The 20,153-nt window shown below is 34.8% G+C and overlaps 2 protein-coding genes across 3 annotated transcripts; one reads left to right on the top strand and one right to left on the bottom strand.

Moving 5' to 3' along the window:
- Positions 1 to 1,274: 1,274 nt before the first annotated feature.
- LOC146903462 (histone-lysine N-methyltransferase SUVR5-like) lies at positions 1,275 to 10,719 on the top strand. The gene is made up of 11 exons (XM_085732268.1): positions 1,275 to 1,480; positions 5,940 to 6,248; positions 6,343 to 6,453; positions 6,561 to 6,671; positions 7,036 to 8,760; positions 8,970 to 9,131; positions 9,374 to 9,490; positions 9,572 to 9,675; positions 9,759 to 9,896; positions 10,238 to 10,325; positions 10,463 to 10,719. The coding sequence occupies exons 1-11, from the start codon at positions 1,280 to 1,282 to the stop codon at positions 10,568 to 10,570; spliced, it is 3,174 nt and encodes a 1,057-aa protein (XP_085588394.1). The 5' UTR covers positions 1,275 to 1,279; the 3' UTR covers positions 10,571 to 10,719.
- A 2,439-nt stretch (positions 10,720 to 13,158) lies between these two features.
- On the bottom strand, positions 13,159 to 17,593 carry LOC146903461 (O-fucosyltransferase 15-like). 2 transcript variants are annotated; one of them, XM_085732266.1, is made up of 10 exons: positions 17,103 to 17,593; positions 16,354 to 16,443; positions 16,123 to 16,216; positions 15,918 to 15,979; positions 15,703 to 15,791; positions 14,851 to 14,971; positions 14,620 to 14,763; positions 14,149 to 14,483; positions 13,777 to 14,017; positions 13,159 to 13,559 (listed from the first exon to the last, which is right to left on the bottom strand). In XM_085732266.1, the coding sequence occupies exons 1-10, from the start codon at positions 17,397 to 17,399 to the stop codon at positions 13,251 to 13,253; spliced, it is 1,782 nt and encodes a 593-aa protein (XP_085588392.1). In that variant the 5' UTR covers positions 17,400 to 17,593; the 3' UTR covers positions 13,159 to 13,250. The 2 variants fall into 2 exon arrangements, with proteins under 2 accessions (XP_085588392.1, XP_085588393.1); XM_085732267.1 differs by having other exon boundaries at positions 16,354 to 16,423.
- Positions 17,594 to 20,153: the final 2,560 nt, after the last annotated feature.

The following is a 20,153-nucleotide window of genomic DNA, read 5'->3' as shown; positions in this document are numbered from 1 at the left end:
TTGTTCATATTACATTTAAAAAAAAAAATTAATACCCATCTACCTTACTCATCACTCAGTTCACAATTCATTTCTCTCTACATAAATTTCCCCATATTTTTAAGGTACGTTATTATTTACAACTGCTCCTTTTTCATGTGGATACCCAATTTTATATTTATCTTTTTTTTTTTGAAAAAGCAATTTTATATTTATCTAATTACACTGTTATATTATTTTTTAAAAATAATATTCCAGACATGTCCCTAATATTGATCAGATCTTTGTTTAATTTCACATATCGCGGCTTTGATCTGGGTTTATCATTTTTTGATCAAGAATTAGGGTTTTATGCCGTATTGAATGAGCAAAAGATTAAAGCTAAGGTTGGATCTTTTTAACGTTTTTTTTAACATCACTAAAGTTGATTAGCTTTGATTTATATATACCAAATTTTATCACTAAAGATGATTTTTTTTTTTTTGTGCATAAGAAGAAGTAAAAATAGTTTTTTTTTTTTGAAGGAAAGTAAAGATAGTTAGATTTGGATTTTTGAGCGCCTTTTACATAACCAGTGTTTTTTTATTAAATTGAATTAATATTTTTTGTTACTAATTGAGAGATTAATACTCTAATCTATTAGATTGAAACTATATTTGTTTCGTGGTTGGATAAAATTTAATGCGTGATTGCCCCTTTTTGATAATGTAGATTCGGTCTGGTTGCGAGGCCACGCTGCTAAATAATTATTTTCCAAACAGACGCAAGTTAAAGAGTAATGTTTTTTTTTTAAGGAAATTAAAAGATTAATATATCATTACTCTTTAACTTGCGTCTGTTTGGATTAATGGATTATGGTAGGCGAGAAAATCCATTACGTTCAAAAAAAAAATCTCTTTCTTTTGTTTATTAGGAAATGTATCTAATGATATTATGATTCAAATAACCACGGTAGTAAAATTTTGTTTTTTATTTTCAAAATGCTTGAGAATATTTTAGAATGTTTAACTAATCGGTTTGATTGTTTCATGTTATTAATAAAAGCCCCATGACCAACTATTTTGATCTAAAAATAACTAAGTATACATTGTACAAGCGAGATATTAAAATGGTCTAACTAACATGACATGGCATGAAATTTGAAGTTTTATTTGTAATTTGTGCTTTATTTTTATCCTCTTTCGTTGATGTTTATATGTATTTTTAGTCTTTTATTAATTACTATATAATAAACACTACACTGCCTTACGTTATTTTATGGAATGATCTTTGATGGAACAGTGATTAGGTTGGACTAATCATGATAATGCTTCCTGGTGTCCAAAATTCACATATGGAAGAACTTATTTGTGTTGAAAATCGTCAAGATGACATTTTCAAATTTGATGAAGAAGTCGTTGAAGTTCAATGCGAAACATCACGAAACAACAATAGCGAAGAAGCAGAACTATCATTTTCTGAATGGTTGGAGGTGGATGAGCCTCTGGCTGTGTGGTTCAAGGTATATCTATGTGTGTATGGCGCTATCAAAATTTAGTTGTTTACTTTATGTTAATTAATGATTTTCCTAATGTTTGTTTATTATACTAATTCCTAGTACATCTTACAAGTGAGTCTTATCTAGCTTGTTTTTTTTTTTTAATGGCAAAAAGAATATTATAAAAAACTAATCAAGTCAATAATACAAACGATTATGATTCACAGAAAAACAGCAAACTGAAATCGAAAGTAGAAAAGAAAACACCCAACCAACACCAATGGAAATAGAAAACACTCACACCCAAAGACCACATAGGAGAAGCACTCCACCCTCGCTAAAAGGCAAGCAAGAAACCTGCCATCCAAAATCAAAGCTCACCCTCGGAAGATGAACCAAGCCTACTACCCCAACAGAAAACAAACAAACCCATAACCCCTTGCTCAAAGGCACCCAAGCAAAACTCCTCCCCAGAAACCTATCGGTCCCAACAGATCGATGGTTCCACCACCCACTCATAATGGGAACATGGATGACCAGAGTGACTCCCAAAAAACCAATGCCAAGAGGTAAATTAAATTTCATCAACCAATTGATCTACATCCAGCGTCCTACTAGAGAACACCATATCATTACGAGCAAACCAGATAGACCACACCACCGAGTACCAGATCAACAAAAAACCACACCTAATATTCTTTCCCCTAGGAAACACACAACACCCTAAAAAAGACCCAAAAAATCACTATGAAGGGCCAAATCCATACAAAGCCATCTAAAAATCTTGTACCAAACCCTTGACGTAACCCCACCGTTAACAAAAAGGTGACTAACGGTCTCTGCCTCCACACCACAAAACACACACAAAGAAGCCTCCTGATCTCTCAGCACACTGTGTCTCAAGAGGTTCATTCTAATAGGAATCCTATCAAGGAGAAGTTTTCAGGAAAAGACATGAACCTTGGACAGTGCCCAACTCTTCCAAACCAAAGTCAGGATATGAGATAGAATAGTCATTTGCTACCCACTCCTAGATGAATATCAGAGAGATGTCTATATGCAGTTTTTAATTGAGTAAACCATGCCAGCACTATAATTCCAAGACCAAGAGTCAGGACCCTCGGAGTGGGGATGCCCTTCCAGCACCCCTAGCAAGTCCTCCAAAATGTTGTCCTTCCAAACAAAAAGCATCGTCCTCCATCTTAGATCCCAATCCCACCTATCACTAACCCAAGAGCACAAAAACCTTAGAAAAGAAGATTGTTGGGTAGAGATCTGGAATAGTCTAGAAAATCTCTCCCTCAACGAGACATTCCCCACCCACACATCATCCCAAAACAAGGTTTGAGCCACATCTCTAGTTACCCGGATAATTCCATCCGAGAACAAATCCTTATTAGGCACTGCCTCCATCTCCAGCAGCGGAACACCTTTCCAGCAGGAAGACACAGACCTGAGACCCCTCACTCTCCCTCCCCTAGTGGACCCAACCAGATCCACACCGTAGTGTGCACTAAAAATATCCCTCCACAACCCAGCTTTTCCAACAAGAAGCCTCCACCTTCACTTGCCGAACATAGCTTGATTCACTCACCTCAAGTCCCTGATCCTTATAACCCACCATTCTTTTTTAATTGGCTACACACCGCTTCCCAACTGGGATTTTCTTGCCACCCTTCGACTTCCCCTCCCCTAAAGGAATCACCTCTGGATCCTTACAATCCTCTTCCAAACCCTTGAAGGTAACTTTATAAAGGAAAGATAGAAAATGGGAATTGAATTCAAAATCAAATTGATTAGCAGCACTCCCTCTTCCCAAACTAACAAACCTATTACGCCAAGATCCAAGCCTCTTTAAGATTTGTTGAATTAGCGGCTCCCAAATAAATGAATAAAATGGAACCAATCATGCAATGGAGGAAACCCTAGGCGAGGCTCAAGAAATCATAATCAACATTCACCTCATTATACTACTTTTGGCAAAATTAACCTTGAGGCCTGATGCCAAACCAAAACATCGCAAAATTGTTTTCATAGTCCAAAGATTAGTCATAGAAGATTCCCCAATGAGCAGGGTGTCATCAGCATACTATAGATGTAACATTTTAGACCTAAGGAGCCAACCTGGAACCCTATAAACTCTCGTAACTCCTCCGCCTTCCTAATAGAAGCACTAAGACTTTTCACAACAAGAAGAAAAAGGAAAGGGGCAAGAGGATCTCCCTGCTTCAGCCCCTTCTGAATGTTTATCTCTTGAGTTGGATACCCATTCACCAACACAGAGAGCTTCCCAGAAAACACACAGGCGCGAATCCAAGATCTCCACTTGACATTAAAGCCTAAGCGCTCCATCATGTAATCCAAGAAACTCCAGTTCACTAAGTCACACGCCTTTTCAAAATCCACCTTAAAAATCATACAAGGTTTCCTAGTCCTCCGAGCAAGGTCAGTAATCTACTTCACTGCCGCCACCTCGTCCACCAAATGCCTTCCTTTAATGAAATATGATTGATTGGACAAGATAATTTTGCCCATAACCACTGCTAACCGACCCACCAACTTATACAGCGACTCTATAAGAGATATAGGGCGGAAATCACCAAGCTGAAGGGGTTAATCCACTTTAGGGATTACAGTAACTAAGTAAGAGGAAAAGTTCTGCAGGAGAGTGGCATTATCAAATAATTGCTCAAACATCACCCCCAATTCTTAGCTAAGTAAGGACCAGAACTTCTTGAAAAAGACAAAGTTAAAACTGTTCGGCCCAAGACTTTTGTTACCATCTGAGTCTTTGACGACTCCCTTATCTCCGATGGCAAAAAAGCGGGCGGTTAAAGCATGATTATCTTGGTCTGAAAAATTTGGTTAAAATCAACATCATCCATTGTCGGTTGATCATAGGCCGATTCTAGAAAATGCATTGAAACGAACCTTACCACCTCTTCCTTCACCTCCCCAAATCCTCTACCCACCTATCCCCCACACAGAGAGCCAAGATAAAGTTCCTCCAATGTCTAGATTTCAAAAAGACTTGGATAAACCATGTGTTTGCATCCCTATCTTTCATCCAATTAGCTCTAGATCTTTGGATAATCTGAGAGTCTCTACGCTTTAGGAGAGTCCTCAACTTAGCAATCACCTGATTCCTCTCACTAACCTCCTCCAAGGAGAGGATCCTTTCTTCGGACAACACATTAAAACTTTTAACCCTTTCAATCAGGATCCCAATTTGAAAGCTCAAATTACCAAACACCTCCTTATTCCAGCTTTTGAGGTCCCCTTTCAAGACTTTTAGTTTTTCTTTTAGAATGGGAGCCATCCACCCCATGGTAGGGACAGAATACTAGATGTGCACAACAACATCCTTAAACCCCTTTTGATATAACCAAAAGTTGTTGAAGCGAAAAGGTTTTGGCCCCCAAAGTTGTGCCGAGTAATGCAACACCAGCAGACAGTGATCTGAGACGTCCCTGGGTAAGGCCCACTGACTCTCATCCCCCCACTTGTCTCACCACCCTTTAGAAATGAGAAACTGCTCAAGGCGACTCATAGCTCTACCCGATGGTTGAAACCAAGTGAAACACCTCCTCAAGATAGGAAAATCCACCAACTCCATCTGAGACACAAAGTTCCTGAATTCACGGATCTCTATGTCATCCTCGGTCATCCTGTCACCCACACCATGGCGCCTCTCATGGCTATCCAACACCGAGTTAAAATCACCCACCACGTCTAAGGAATTCTTAAGCCTGACAAGCTCGAACCACATCTTTCTTTTCTCGCTTAAGGGGCCCTTGGAATACGCATTCACCACAAAACACCTGAACTTCATAACCCAATCCACTCATACACCCAAGGAAACTTGTGCCCGAGAAGGAAAAAACCTTCCTCACAATCCCCTCCACAATCTAATTTCAAAGACATCCTCTCTACGAAACGAATAACCAAACCTCTTCCTCATATCTTGTTCAAAAAAACCTCTTCCTCTTATTTAAGAAAGTACTGGCAATATCATTTATACAGTATTTATATAAAATGTTGTATCTAGCTTATTTAATGTTGTATTTATTTATTCATTACAAACCGCATGCTTTTCTCTACTATTTATAGATCACAATTCACTAAGAATTGAACTTGAATTATGAGCAATGTTGGGAAAATAGCATGACATTGTAGCGTAAAATAATTTGAACAAATCATTTTTTTAAAAGAAATTTGAACAAATCATTATTGTTTTATACATGTTATTTAATACAAAATGTTATCAAATAGCGGCTATGGAAAATGTTTGACTTGATTTTATCTTTTGTGATATAAATAAGCACATATATGATAAAATGTTAGTTAACTTGGGTATACAAGCATGGCTATGTAGAATATAATTTCTGTATGGCATATCGTCTTACATATTTCATTGAGCAACTTATAAAACAAGGAAAATCAAAATAAGATGCACGTTAATTTTGTATGTTTGTCTTTGCAGTGGAAAGAGAATTGGCATGCAGGAATCAAATGTGCAAGTGCTGATTGGCCATTATCAACCATAAAAGCCAAACCAGCTAATGATAATGAGCAGAACAAATATTTTGTCATTTTTTCTCCAGAAACAAGGAATTATTCATGGGTTGATATGCTTCTTGTTAAATCAATTGATGAGTTTCCTCAACCTATAACATATAAAACTCATCATGAAGGATTGAAAATGGTACAAGACTTGACGATTGCGCGACAATTTATAATGCAAAAGCTCGCCGTCGAAATGCTCTACATTATTAATCAGTTTCATCTTAATGTATGTTTTTAGTGGTGCTATTTTCCTCTTCTCCATTCCCTATTTTTGGTAATCTCTACATGTGTTTTTAATTTGAATTTTACATCAAATATAGGCTTTGATAGAAGCTGCTCGTAATGTGATGGTTTGGAAGCAGTTTGCTATGGAAGCTTCTCATTGTCGTCGTTATTTAGATCTTGGAATAATGGTTCAGAGGTTGCAAAAGGTAAATTAGAGTGTTTTCAACACTTATCATGGTTTCAATTAATATTTTTTATAAGTTCCTTACTAGAGGCTGAAGTAGCTAGTATAACATATTTTTCCCCTTTGCAGAACATAATGCATTGCTACATAAAAGATAATTGGAAACTACATTCATCTGAGTCTTGGGCAGAAAGATGCCAAAGTGCAAACAATGCTCAAACAGTAGAGCTGCTTCAGGAGGTAATTTTAATTTTGGCATGTAATTTATGAATTGAGAAAACAAAGAATTTTTTCATCATTGAATGATGAACATAAGAAAAACTAGGACAATAAAATGCTAAAACTCTTTTAACATAACCAAAGGTGTCTAAATTAATTATTGTTTTGAACGCACCGGCTCCATTTATTCCATTAAGGTGAATTATGAAAGCAATACCGTCAATTGTGGTTCTCGAAAAATAGCAGTTTGTTTAAATTCCGCTATGGAACTGAGCTATAGCCGCTATGGTTCATAAATGAATACATATGCCTTGCTTTAAACACCTAATAATAAACAATTTTGTAAAATACGTTTGGTTGATTCATTTCGTATCCTCTTTTTTAGGAATTGTTTGATTCTATTTTGTGGAATGATGTCCACACTCTCCGTGATGCACCGGCACAACAAAACTTAGGTTTTGAGTGGAATACATGGAACCATGATGTGATGAAATGGTTTTCCACATTTCTTTCCTTTTCTGGTAGCAGCGACACGCAACAGCATGCTTCTGGCTCTGATGGTATGCACCAAGCAAGCCTTCAAGTTAGCAGAAAAAGGCCTAAACTTAAAGTTCATCGCGCATATACACATTCTAGACAAGAAGGTACTGTGGAGGTACCCATGGTAACTGAGTTTTCTAGTCAATTGATCAGCCCAGTGAGTGAAACTGTAGTTCAGTCTATGGATTCTGAGATCTTGTTCAACAAAGGAACAATATCAAGGCCTTTGGATGAAACGGTTGTTCAAATATCTGAAGAACATGATACTAAGGAAGGGATTTTGGATCGACAATGTCAAGCATATGTCGAATCCAAGGGAAGGCAGTGTGTAAGAATGGCAATTAAAAAAGATATATATTGCTGTGCGCATTTTTCAAAAAAGAAAGAAAAAAGTGTTAAAGTTCTTACTCCATATTGTGGAGGAACAACTATTGATGGTTCTAGATGTAAGAATCATTCTCTTCCCAGTTTCACCTTTTGTAAGAAACATCTCTGCATTGCTGAGAGAAACAACCGTTCAAATTCAAACTGTCATGCGTTGAAGAGGAAATATGAAGAAAGTTGTAGTGGTCAAAAAATTCCATTGGAGATCGATACAGTGTTGACCATCGACGATGATGATTCTTTTTGTGCAAAGAATATCCTAGGTGAAACACTCATGCTTTCCGGTAATGATCACAATGAAATCGATGCTCTTTGGCAGACAGAGTCTTCTAACCATGGTAATGATCATAATAAAGACTCTTGTTTTCATAATGAGAATGTCAATAAGTGTAAGATTTGCTTTGAAGAATTTGCTAATGACCAAACACTTGGCGATCATTGGATGGAAAATCATAAAAAAGAAGCACAATGGTTATTTAGAAGTTATGCTTGTGCCCTTTGTTTTAATTCCTTCACTAACAAGAAACAATTGGAATCACATGTTCAGAAGGGACACTGTGTGAAATTTGATGAAAACTGCTTGCTTTTACTATGTATTCCTTGTGGTGAATATTTTGGAAACATGGAGGAATTATGGCTGCATGTTAAGTCAGTTCACCCTGCCGAACTTAAGATTTCAAAATCTCCTAACCAACTAAGTTTGTCTACCGGTGATGCTTCTCTGGAAGCGACTGGGAAAGGAAATCAGATGGGGGAAACATCCATGCAGCAGCCCCAATGCTTAGAAGTTGCAAATATTTTCTCTTCTGATATTCAGAAGACTAAGGATCAGCCTAATAATCTTGATATTTTATCAAACGCTTGCACTGCATGTTGTAAACAAAACTTGACGGAAAAATCTACAGATGCATCAGATCCTGCAAGTGTTGTAATGGAGCAAGATGAGTCTCAGTCCATCATAAATTCAAATCATGCAAGATTAGGGTCATCGCAAAAGGCTCTAGTGTTATGTGATGACATAAGTTGTGGAATGGAATCAACTCCAGTGATTTGTGTAGTGGATCAAAAAATACTAAACTCTCTTTTTGAGCAAGGAGAGCAATATATAAATCTTCCTAGGCCTTGGTTGAACTTTACCTATGTGACAAAACCGATGCTTGGTCCATCGTCTAGTCTTGAATATGAGGTATTTAACTTTTACTTGATTTTTATTTCATCAAACTCTAATCATATAAGAGTAAATTCAAGTATGATAAAATAAATGTTTGTTATTTCACTTATAACTGTGTTTAGTAAAGAAGCTAAATTGGAACAAATTCTTCAAGAACTCACAAGCATACACTATAGCCTCATAGTTTTTTTCTAACAATATTTAACCTATGATTTATTTAGCAGGGTCAGCAACTGAAATGTTATTGCTCATCTTCTACCTGTTGTTGTGAAACTTGTGATCATGTATACCTTTTTGATAATGATTATGATACTGCAAAAGACATATTCGGAAAAACAATGCGCAAAAAGTTCCCATATGACAACAATGGTCAAATCATATTGGAGGTAAAATATTTCCATTAATTTTAAGTTGTCATTATATCCAAAATATGTGTTGTTCAGAATATGATAGGCATTGTTTGGTATCAAAAAATCTAGAGTATGCTAAAATCCTAACATTTTTCTTGAGTAGGACATTTTATTTATTTTTTAGACTCAAGTATGTAGCATATTTTCCCTTTATTTCTATATTATTAATTTATAAAAAAAAATTGTCCCATGCTGGAAAATTTTTCAAAAAACTACAGGAAGGTTATCTTGTGTACGAGTGCAACGATAAGTGTAGATGTGATAAAACCTGTCCAAACAGAATATTGCAGAATGGAATTCACGTTAAGCTGGAAGTGTTTAAAACAGAGAAAAAGGTGACAACTATTTTTGTTTTGATAAATTCAAAATGACTCAAAAGAATTGTTATGTTATAACTATAATGATTCAAGTTGCAGGGATGGGGTGTAAGGGCTGGCGAGGCTATTTCGCGCGGAACATTTGTTTGTGAGTACATTGGAGAGGTTTTAGACGAGCAAGAGGCACACAACAGACGCAAAAGGTTTAAATTTCTTTCAAGATATAGTTTATTTTAGTTGGTTGATGTTTCTGGATTTTTACTGACATGGTCTATGTCAATAACAGTTATGGAAAAGAACATTGCAGTTATTTCTATGTTGTTGATGCTCGTGTTAATGACATGAGTCGATTGATCGAAAGACAGGCCCAATATATCATTGATTCTACTAGATATGGAAATGTGTCTCGATTCATTAATAATAGGTGAGCATATATTTGATAAGATAAGACAAAAATTAACAAGGAGCGATATGTTAAATTTTACTTGGGAACATGATTAGGACTTTGCTATTATTTACTTCAAGAAATAATGGTTTCGAAATAATTTGAATATGATTATGCATGATATCTTATTTCCAGTGAGTTATTAAATGTGTAGAAAATATTTCTAATGTATTTCAAAGCTGATTAAAAAGTACAAACACTTGTGTTTGACATGATTTAACGGACATGATTAATAGGTCTAAAACAACTATTAAACATAATTAGAACTATACTATATTTAAGACAAAACGGTTGATGGTTTGCTCTTATTATTATTGCAGTTGTTCACCAAATCTTGTGAGTTACCAAGTTCTTGTGGAGAGCATGGATTGTAGGCGTTCACGTATTGGTCTCTATGCAAGTCGAGATGTAAGTACTCTCCTCTATACGTACATATCACTTATTTTATATGAATAAAACATTTCACTTATGTTACAAACTACTGCTTGATTATAAATAGTTGACATCAATATAGATTATATATAACTTTTGTTTCTTGTTAACAGATTGCTTTTGGTGAAGAAATGACGTGTAATTATCACTATGAGCTTGTTCTTGGAAAAGGATCTCCTTGTCTTTGTGGATCTTCAAAATGCCGAGGACGCCTTTACTAGAACCTCGAAATTCTTTCTGTTGTAATAGTGTTTTTAGATTGTCCCATTTAGGGAATAGGTTGTTTGTGTAACATTGAAAGTATTCAATAAAGAAACTATTATGTGTAACATCGAATGGTTATATTTTAGATTGTCTCCTAAAAGACGAGACACATTGAACATCTCATTGATACATGATTCCTTTGCGAATCAAAGTATAATATATTCGATAACCAGACACCAAATATGACTTCCCGAATCAGTCATGGCAATGAAGTCAAGTACTGCTAACTGCAATAGAAATAATTCTGTGTCATTCACCAAAAGACTAACATGTACAGCAGCACTAAAATAATCTGGTCCTCAATAATGCCAAAAATTGAATACGATGAGCAATGTATATATCATGAAGAGTGCACAAAACATGATTTATTGCAACATATGTGGCATGGAAATGGTACAAAATAATAATAGAGTAACCATGGACTACAGATGTGGCATGGAAATGGTACAAACAAGACAAAGGTTAAAACTAGAGATTCAAATAAGCCATTTTCCCCAACAATTACACAAATAATACTTACTTGATCAAAGAATACTGAGTATTCTTGAAGTAATGGATCATCAACAACGCATAGCTGTATTGCAACTCACAATCAGCACAATCAACATCAGGTAGCTGTAAGTAATTCAAAATGGGGGGTATTTTCAACAATTATTTTGAGAGGGGAGCATATTAAAATTGGCATGGAAACTGCAAGGCCAATAGTAGAAGCAACTATAAAACCTGGAAGAACAAGTTAGCTACAAAACCAACCACTAATATCTTCTTATGTTGTTTTCCTCATTTCAAAACTAAACATTTTGTGCGTCACAAACTAGAATTTCCTTTTCATGCCTTGTGTTTTTTTACTTTGGTGAGACATAGATGCACACATAATTTAATGACTAAGCTGCTCCCTAAGCCTAGGCCTACTCCTTAGGGACAGGGACGGGGGGCTCTGCAGGCATGTCACCAACATCAGGGATATTCTCGTGTGTTTTTCCAGGTTTTAGAGAAATGCAAGCATGTTTCCACACTGTTGATTGTGAATGAAAAATTATCAAAGGATGATGTTGATAATAGTGCAGATGCTTCTATTTATAAAAGTATAATTAGAAGTTTGTTGTATCTTCCTGCAATCAGACCGAGTATAATGTTTGTTGCTAGCTTACTTTTTAGGTTTATGCATTATCCAAGTTAAGTTCATTGTGGTGCAGCCAAGAGAGTTTTGAGGTGCACGAAGGGTACAACTTTTTGGTTTTTAACCTGCAAGGATATGCAGATAGTGACTGGAAATATAATGACCAAAGCTCTTTCGAAGGGAAAGTTTGAAGAGTTGAGATCAACGGTGAAAGTATTCAAGAAAAATCTCGAGTAGTGTTAGAATATTGATATTTTTTACCATAGTTATTATTACTTTATTTATATTTGTTATTGTAATGATTAGACTGATACTTGTTCAGTTGGTAAGAAAAACAATAGGTCGTGATATTTACTCTTTAGAGAAGATTTACTGCAAAGTTTATTTCTATTTAGCAAGCAAGTGTATAGCTTTGCACTATATATTTGTAATTTACGTTTTCATTTCAAAGTAATCAAGTAACAACTTTATTCAACAAACTTTAATGTTGTTTCAGTTTTTTTTTTTTTTTTCCTTCTTCTCTCCACTACTTTACCATAATATATGATTTAGAAATAAAATCAAGCAAAAAGAGGTGGCACTGAGGATTATCGAAAAGGAGAAGAGAGCTTGAATCAAAGTGGAACAATTTATTGAATAAACAAAATTTGCACATTTTAGAAATCAAAGAGGTGAACGAGTTTTAGTTTCAAATTTCCAATTGTTTTTGTTTTTGTTTTAGTTGTGTGGGCAAGAGCAAGAGATTGTGACAACAGATAGTTAAGAAATTGCAGAATGCACTATTTTTTTGTTCCTAAACCCCTATGATCTGAACTCTGAAGCTCATCATACTGGTTCTGACGTAAACACTTCTTGCCTTAGCCTTTGTCTGTTAACAGTAATGTAAATACAGTAGAAACTCTTTAATTTAATACTCGGTAAATTAATAAACTCTCTAAAATAATAAATTTGTCCGGTCCCGACTTGGGCCAATGTAAAAAATTGAAAAACTCGATAAAATAATAAGATAATAATGTTTCGGGAGATCCCTTTATAATTTTCGGTCCCAAGAAAATCATAAATTAATAATTCATAGAAACTGAAAAAAAATATATTAAGAATACATTGAACACATTTGTTCATCTTGTTTACATTTACTGTACTTCAAAAGTCATTATTGATTTCCAATGCATATGAACACGGTAGTTACTAATTTACGTTGAGTCTCAAGGTTCGCTGCAACGTAATTCTAAGAGGCATAGACTAATTTACCCTTTTGTTTGGTATGTACAGTATAATTACTTAAAAACTCTTTAAATTAATAATTATTAATTTATCGATAAATTAATAACTCTCTAAATTAATAAATTTCTCCGGTCCTGACATTATTAATTTATAGAGTTTTACCTGTAAATCCCATGCAAAGTCAACCTATGGATTAATCAATTTAGCCAGAAGAAGACGGGAATGAGTGGCAATAATGATTAACAATGCTACAAATTACAATGGAAAATTACAATCAAGCCTATGTAAATAAATTAAATTGTCCTGCACATACATTCTTTACACCTTGGATATCTATAAACACTTCTTGCCTTAGGCCTTGTCTGTACATGTTTAGTTTGTCTGACAGCTTTCCTCATTCTCTGTTCAAAAACACGCCATTCTATTGTAGTGTTTTTCATGAATATACTAGCAAGCCTGCGCTTATTTGGACGTATTGTTGGCATTCTTCCTCCACCATAATATATTCGATAACCAGACACCAAAGATGAAAGCTGACTTCCTGAATCAGTCATGGCAAATGCATCCGAGGCAGCACAGCCTATGAAGTCCAGTGCTGCTAACTACAATAGAAATAATTCCGTGTCATTCATCAAAAGACTAACAGCAGCACCAAAATAATCCGGTCCTCAATAACGCCAAACGTTTAATATGAGGAGCAATTTATAGAACATATAGAACATGAAAAGTGCACAAAACAGGATTTACTGTAACAAGGAGCTTAATTAGGTTTGTGACATCATTGAAATAAATGAAACAAGAATGACAGTAGCAGCAAACCTGAGATGAATAATTAGCAAATGGTTCGAGTTCCGCTGAAGAAAGTAAGTTCTCTTTAGTGACTAATTTAGGGTACAAGCTGGTCAAAGCAGCCAACCGTGAGCGACCTCCATACAAATTAGAACCAGCTACAAATATGTTTGTCTTGCGGTTAAAGCCAAGAGCAGCAAGCATGAGGATGGATTCTTCAGGTGTCAATGGACATAGCCCTTCAGACCTGAGCTCTGAAGGAGAAGGTAATCTGCACAGAAAACTCCAATTACTTTAAATCAAAGTAGCAAATTAAAATTATTGTGTTTAAAAGAAGACGAGTACAAGTGTTTCCAGTATAAGTGAAGAACTAGTTGAGATAAAAAAAATTGTGATACATACTTAGTAGTATTTTTCATCAATGCCAGTGCAGGAAAATGGATCTCACGATATGCTTCCAATTCTTTCCTCTCTTCTTCGCCTCCCCCAAATTCACATAAGGAATGAGCTACCATGTCAATTTCAAATCTGAGATGTAAAGCCAAGTATTTTGAAGCTTTCATGGAACTTTTTTCACTCTTCTCCAAATTTAATTCTCCAAATGGACCAACAAGATGCCGATCCAATGGTCCAATAAGACCTGCATGCCCGCGCAACCTCTTAAGAAGCAAACCAGCAGTTTCTTGTATTCTGGGAACAAATTGCAGGGCGTGAAAATTACATCTGCAACGAAGTCTCTAGATGAAGTCCTCAATTAGGAAAAGCATAATAGGGCTTGAGATTAAGAAAGTTAATAACAGTAGAGCATTGCCGGGCTAAAGAATCAGATCATGAAAATTAGATTGTGACGTCTAATTATCGAAGGATATTTACCTGCAGCTCAAATGGTATTGGATCAAATGCCAAGCGATTCCCAAATCCAATAAAGTGAACAACTTGATTTTTAAGTATAATAGGCAGGATGTGTTTCAAGTAAAAGCTCGGCTTGGCCTCCTTTCCCATGTCAACATCTGTTACCTGGTAAAGTCTTCTAACAATTAAATACAAATAGGACTCATATCATTGAGTTTAATTAGCTTACTACAAGGGAAGGGAGTGACTTACAACACTGCCGATTGCCTCCAAGTCCAAAGACTGTAGTTTTTTAGGAAGCTCCCTCACTATCCGAATATCAGGAGTCAAGTTGTTAATAAAATGCTCCTCCTGATAGATGTCTCCGAATTGACTATGGAATTATACAATATAAAAATTTATAAGTTAAATTGACGGTCACAAAATCATACTCCCTCCGTTTCAAAATGAGTGTCGTTTTAGGTGTTTACACACATATTAAGAAATGCAATGATTAAGAGAAAGAGAATGGTTATTTTACCAAATTATCCTTATTAACTATTGGTTAGTTTTAAAAGTAATACTTTGGAAGTAGTGTGCAGAGTATTAATTGGAGGGTACAATTGAAAAGAAAAAGTTATTATTGCATTGGAAACTGAAAGCGACACTCATTTTGAAACAAATTTTTTTGGCTAAAGCGACACTCATTTTGAAACGGAGGGAGTAATAGAAAAGCCATGAACTACAGATATGGCATCGAAATGGTACAACAAGAAAAAGCTAAAACTAGAGATTCAAATAAGCCATTTTCCCCAACAAATACACGAATAAGTTAAAACAAGAATGCTAGAAGTGGTAAAGTATAAAGTCGTATATTCAACCCATCCCCCAAAATTGTTGATAAATCTTATAACTATTTATCTGAATAATAAATTTAATTCAACCAATACTGGTTGATCAAATTTCACACGCATACTATAACATGCCGCTAGTAATCAATTTCTCCACTGATCATTCACCCAGTAACTAAATATTAGGTTTCATCAAATAAAAAGTACATAGGGAAAACAAAACAGAGTAATTATGTGAGTAATGACAATGAGAGAGAAATGGACATAGTGTTACCTTGTATCTCTCCATACACTACTGTACATAAATTTTGGGATAACCAAAGTTGAATTGAGTAACCGGGCCACGACAACAGCATTACAAACCTGTTGCAACTCACAATCAGCCCAAATGACGCCAATCATTTAAGATAAAGCTTATTAATTTTTTTCTCATTTCAAATAAGTTAATCCCAAATGATTCAGAATTGTTGTCCGATAAAGAATACTTACAGCTACCCGTTGTTGATTGATCCCACCATTTGCAGTAACCAAAATGTATCCATTACTTCCTTCTATTGTAGTAGAGTAGAAGAGAGCAAACTGTTAGTACTCTTACTCAGTATGGACTAATAAGCCTTTTTTTTTTTTGCAGCTATGGACAGATATATAATACAAACAATTGTCAAATTTTGAAGTTCAGTTCAGACACACATACCATTAGGTTCCCAATTTCGCTGATCAGAACATGGTGTCCAAGAAGAAGCAGGGACCAAGGGTTCCTGCCACAAATCTTTTGGTTCACGTTTGTTCTGTACCAAATGTGAAATACCCAAGTCAGAGTTACTGAAAATTGAAAACTTTGCTATGGCAAACAATTGGAAAATTATTATAGAACTTGATGGCTTATATAACTACAAACTAGGCACATTTTCTTCAAAATATATACCTCTGCCAATGCATGGGCAGCCAATGCCAACATCCTTGCATAATTTCCCTTCTGCGTTTTTTTCTTAGTACTACTCTTGTTCGATTTTCCCTGAAAAAATAAATATCAGAAACACAACAAACTTGTTCAAAAGGAAACAGATATAGGCACAATTTCAACAAACAACTTAATTAAATGCTTATAGTGTAATCGGTTATCATATAACTGCTTGTCTATAAGCTATTTCTATAACAAGGTATAAAATAAAGTCAAGCTGTTTTCATATAAGCTATTTTCATAAGTAGTCCTGAAAAGCCTATGTACTTGCTTGATATAGTTAGATATTAATTAGAATTAGTTTAATATAGTTCAATTGCTTGATATAGTTAGATATTAATTAGAATTAGTTTAATATAGTTCAAGCAAGGTAGTTAGAATTAGAATTACTTCTAACTAGCTTAAACTATGGACCTGTTTGGATTGACTTATTTGAGCTTATCTACTGCCATAAGAACTTATGACAGTAAGTAACAATTTACGACATTGTTTATAGCTTATTTTCATAAGTTTTCCAAACAAGTTAAACTATTAAACAAATTATAATTAATATCTAACTATATATAAGATGAAATAATAAGCAGTTTCCATAAGAAATCTCACAAGTGTCTATGTCGTAATAAACAATCTAAGGTACTAAATAATTTCTATAGATAGATAGGAATGAAAAATGAAATGCGAATATTAATTAATTAATATATGAGAATTGAAACCTGAAGGGAAATAGAAAGAGAGGAACGAAGTGATGATTTAGGAGGTGGATCTTGTTGTTGTTGATGTTGAAGACGAAGAAGCATAACATAATTCACAAAGAAAAATAAAGCGAGTAACGCAATAAGTGCTAAAATCACTTTCGCTCGTTTCCTTCGATACCATAACGAGAAGGAGAAGGAAGAAGAAGAAGAAGATGATCTGATTCGAGAGCTGGAGAGCCGGCTCGGACCGAGTCTCGGAGAATGGTTCGGAGTACGTGAATTTGGTGAGCTGGAACGGTTCCGATCTACGTCCATACCTGAACTAACGAATTGGATATTTAGATCCGAGAGAAGAGGAGTTGAGTTGAAATCTGAATGAATTGTGAATGTCAAGCAAAGGTGGCTGTGGCTGTGGCTGGCGCCAAGTGGGTGAAATTAAGTAATACGGTGATGATTAGTGGATTCGTTCTATTCCCATTTGCATTTCGCCATTTTAGAAGTTCCGTTTTACAATTTCATATTTTTTTTTATTTATTTAAAGAAGTTCCTTTTTGTTCCCTCTCTTACTAAAACTCTTGCACTCTTCTAAAGTGGATTGTCCCGAGCATGTTAAGAATTTTAGAGCTGCTATCAATCTTTGTAATACGATGTACAAACTTATTTCTAATGTGTTTGTTAATTGCATAAAACTTCTTAATATCAGTCAGCATTGGCCCTTACAAAAGCATGTTTCTTTGGATTAGGAGTACAATTGATAATGTTGTTTTGGCTACAAGACGAGCCTGTATTTATCAACAATTTCATCAGATTTTAGTTTCTTTTTGCAACCACTAAACAAGTCTATTAAATGTGAAGTCTTGTTAGACTATAGAAAATTCTTCCCAGCATTTATGGCATTTAACCATAAATTTGCATCCAATCCAATGAAGACAATTTGTTTTGGAGGCTTGTTAGATCCTCTCTAATATATAAACCACCACAATCTTTAGAAACTCTTGATTTCTTACCTCTTCGAATTTTTGTTTCGTCTTTTTTGATGTTCTCACACTCTATCAGTTGTACTTCTACTCTACAAACACTTTGAATTTCCTAAAAAAAACCTTGATTTTAATAAATTAATTTTTTCTCAAATCCACATACATCAACCAAAGAGATTCAAATCACAAAATTTCTGATATCAATAATATCGGCTTAAGTATTCATACCGAAAGTTTTGAATATGAATAATTCGGTATTTGAATATTCATATCAAAAGTTTTGAAAATAACATGTCTAGTACACAATTAAATTCCATAAACTTTAAGAGAAAAAAAGGTGTGTGCGGAAGTTTTGTGGGAATCGTGAGGTGAGAGAATAGTTTGAAATACTTGAAAAATGGTAAGTGTTGGGGTCTAAATTCAGGGCCGTTCCTAGCATTTTAGGGGCCTTAGGCATAGTTTGAGAAAAAGGCCACTTACATAATATATCATAAACTTTTTTAGTTTCTTGTTATGATTTTATTAGCGCTTCATTTCGTTTTTTTTCTTTGCTTTTCACTACAAGATAAAAAAAAATTAGGCAACATCTTCAAATAAATTAAATACTCCATAGAAACCAAAACTAAACAAAATACCATAGAATTAGAGAACAACTAGACCTTGCACCCGTGCTGCCGCACGGGTCATATTGATGGCAAACAAAATATTCAATTATACTGTTAATTCATAATCTATTTGTGCAAATACAATGTTAAAAATAATAATACAACTTAAAAATAGGTAACAAATCATGTTGGTACATTACGAAAAATTTCCTTGTAAACAACATTGTATTTAGGATGATTTGAATGATTCAAAAATTCGCCGCAATCTAAAATATGAGAACCATCTCCACCATATACTAACAGATACATGTGTTTCTTTTGTTGAAACTGACATTAAATATATTGTCGGTTGGTTAGTGATGACAGATGGATACGGCGTGATAACTTATTGTTTGGTTACTGCACTGATGGTGTGGATAATGAATGGTGATAGTGAACAGAGAAGTGAGAGAGAGGGAGATGGAACAATGAAAAAAAAATGGTGTATTAAAGTTGAAAAAAAAGAGATGACATAGATAAAGTAACGTTTTTGGAAAATGAAAAAGAAATTAAAGTGGGGGACACAAAGGTAATTGTGAGATTTGAATTAGGTTTAGGGTTTTCATATTAGTGAGTACAAATAAATAAATTGTGATTCACTACATATCAGTTATTATGCTTGGAGTGGTGACAATTTTCAAGGATTCATCAGATGAGTGAATTATAAAGGGGGAGTGAGTTATGTAAAACCACCCACTACACATTAGTTATGCTTGGAGCGTTACCTATTTTCAATGATTTATGAGATTATGGAAAACAGAACATGAAGGGCAACAACAAAGACACCTATTTATAAGAAGAGAGTGAGAATTTGAAAGTTATCATAAAAAACCACCCACGATGCTTGGAGTCGTGGCTATTTTCAAGGATTTATCTAAACCCACTACACATCAGTCATGGTTGGAGTGGCTATTTTCAAGGGTTTTCAAGCAACAACATTGTACGTGTTCAGGGTCAAGACTATATTTTCAAGGATTTATGAAAGGCCACTACACATCAGTCATGCTTGGCGTGACTATTTTCTAGGAACAACATTTGCACGTGTGTTCAGGCTGAAAAAAACTACCTAAGCAGTGTTTAAGGATATAATAACAAAAATACGTTGAGGTGGCAATTTTCCCTATTTTTCAGGACTAAATCACTATTAGAAATTATAACCATTGCCAATCCTAACCTATATCAGAAAACGTGAAGACTGTATATTTGAAAATTCAAGGATTGAGAAACAATCTTAATTGAATTGAAAAATCATAAAATCCCCAAATTTTGAAACCCTAATCACTATCCAGAAAATCAAAATGAATAAAATAATAAAATAGCATTGATATCAAAATTAGCTTAGTGATCATACCATTAATAAGTTATCATGGACGAAATATGCATCAGAATCATATTTTTGCGGAGAAATCGAAGGAAAAGGGGGAAGAAAGGGATGGAAATGGCCGATT

The sequence above is a fragment of the Medicago sativa genome, chromosome 8, assembly GCF_051527215.1.
Source record: "Medicago sativa cultivar Bolivia chromosome 8, Bolivia_mono, whole genome shotgun sequence".
In the NCBI taxonomy this organism is placed as follows: domain Eukaryota; kingdom Viridiplantae; phylum Streptophyta; class Magnoliopsida; order Fabales; family Fabaceae; genus Medicago; species Medicago sativa.
This window is presented reverse-complemented; position numbering and strand designations above follow the sequence as displayed.

Bases quoted from the DNA above. Each gene is read 5' to 3' on its own strand.
- LOC146903462 (XM_085732268.1), top strand. From the start codon at position 1,280: ATGATAATGCTTCCTGGTGTCCAAAATTCACATATGGAAGAACTTATT. The intron at 9,897-10,237 runs GTGAGCATATAT...TTATTATTGCAG, and splicing joins TCTCGATTCATTAATAATAG to TTGTTCACCAAATCTTGTGA. The intron at 10,326-10,462 runs GTAAGTACTCTC...TCTTGTTAACAG, and splicing joins GTCTCTATGCAAGTCGAGAT to ATTGCTTTTGGTGAAGAAAT.
- LOC146903461 (XM_085732266.1), bottom strand. From the start codon at position 17,399: ATGGACGTAGATCGGAACCGTTCCAGCTCACCAAATTCACGTACTCCG. The intron at 16,444-17,102 runs GTTTCAATTCTC...TTATTTTTTCAG, and splicing joins CTCTTTCTATTTCCCTTCAG to GGAAAATCGAACAAGAGTAG. The intron at 14,972-15,702 runs GTAACACTATGT...ATAATTCCATAG, and splicing joins AGTGTATGGAGAGATACAAG to TCAATTCGGAGACATCTATC.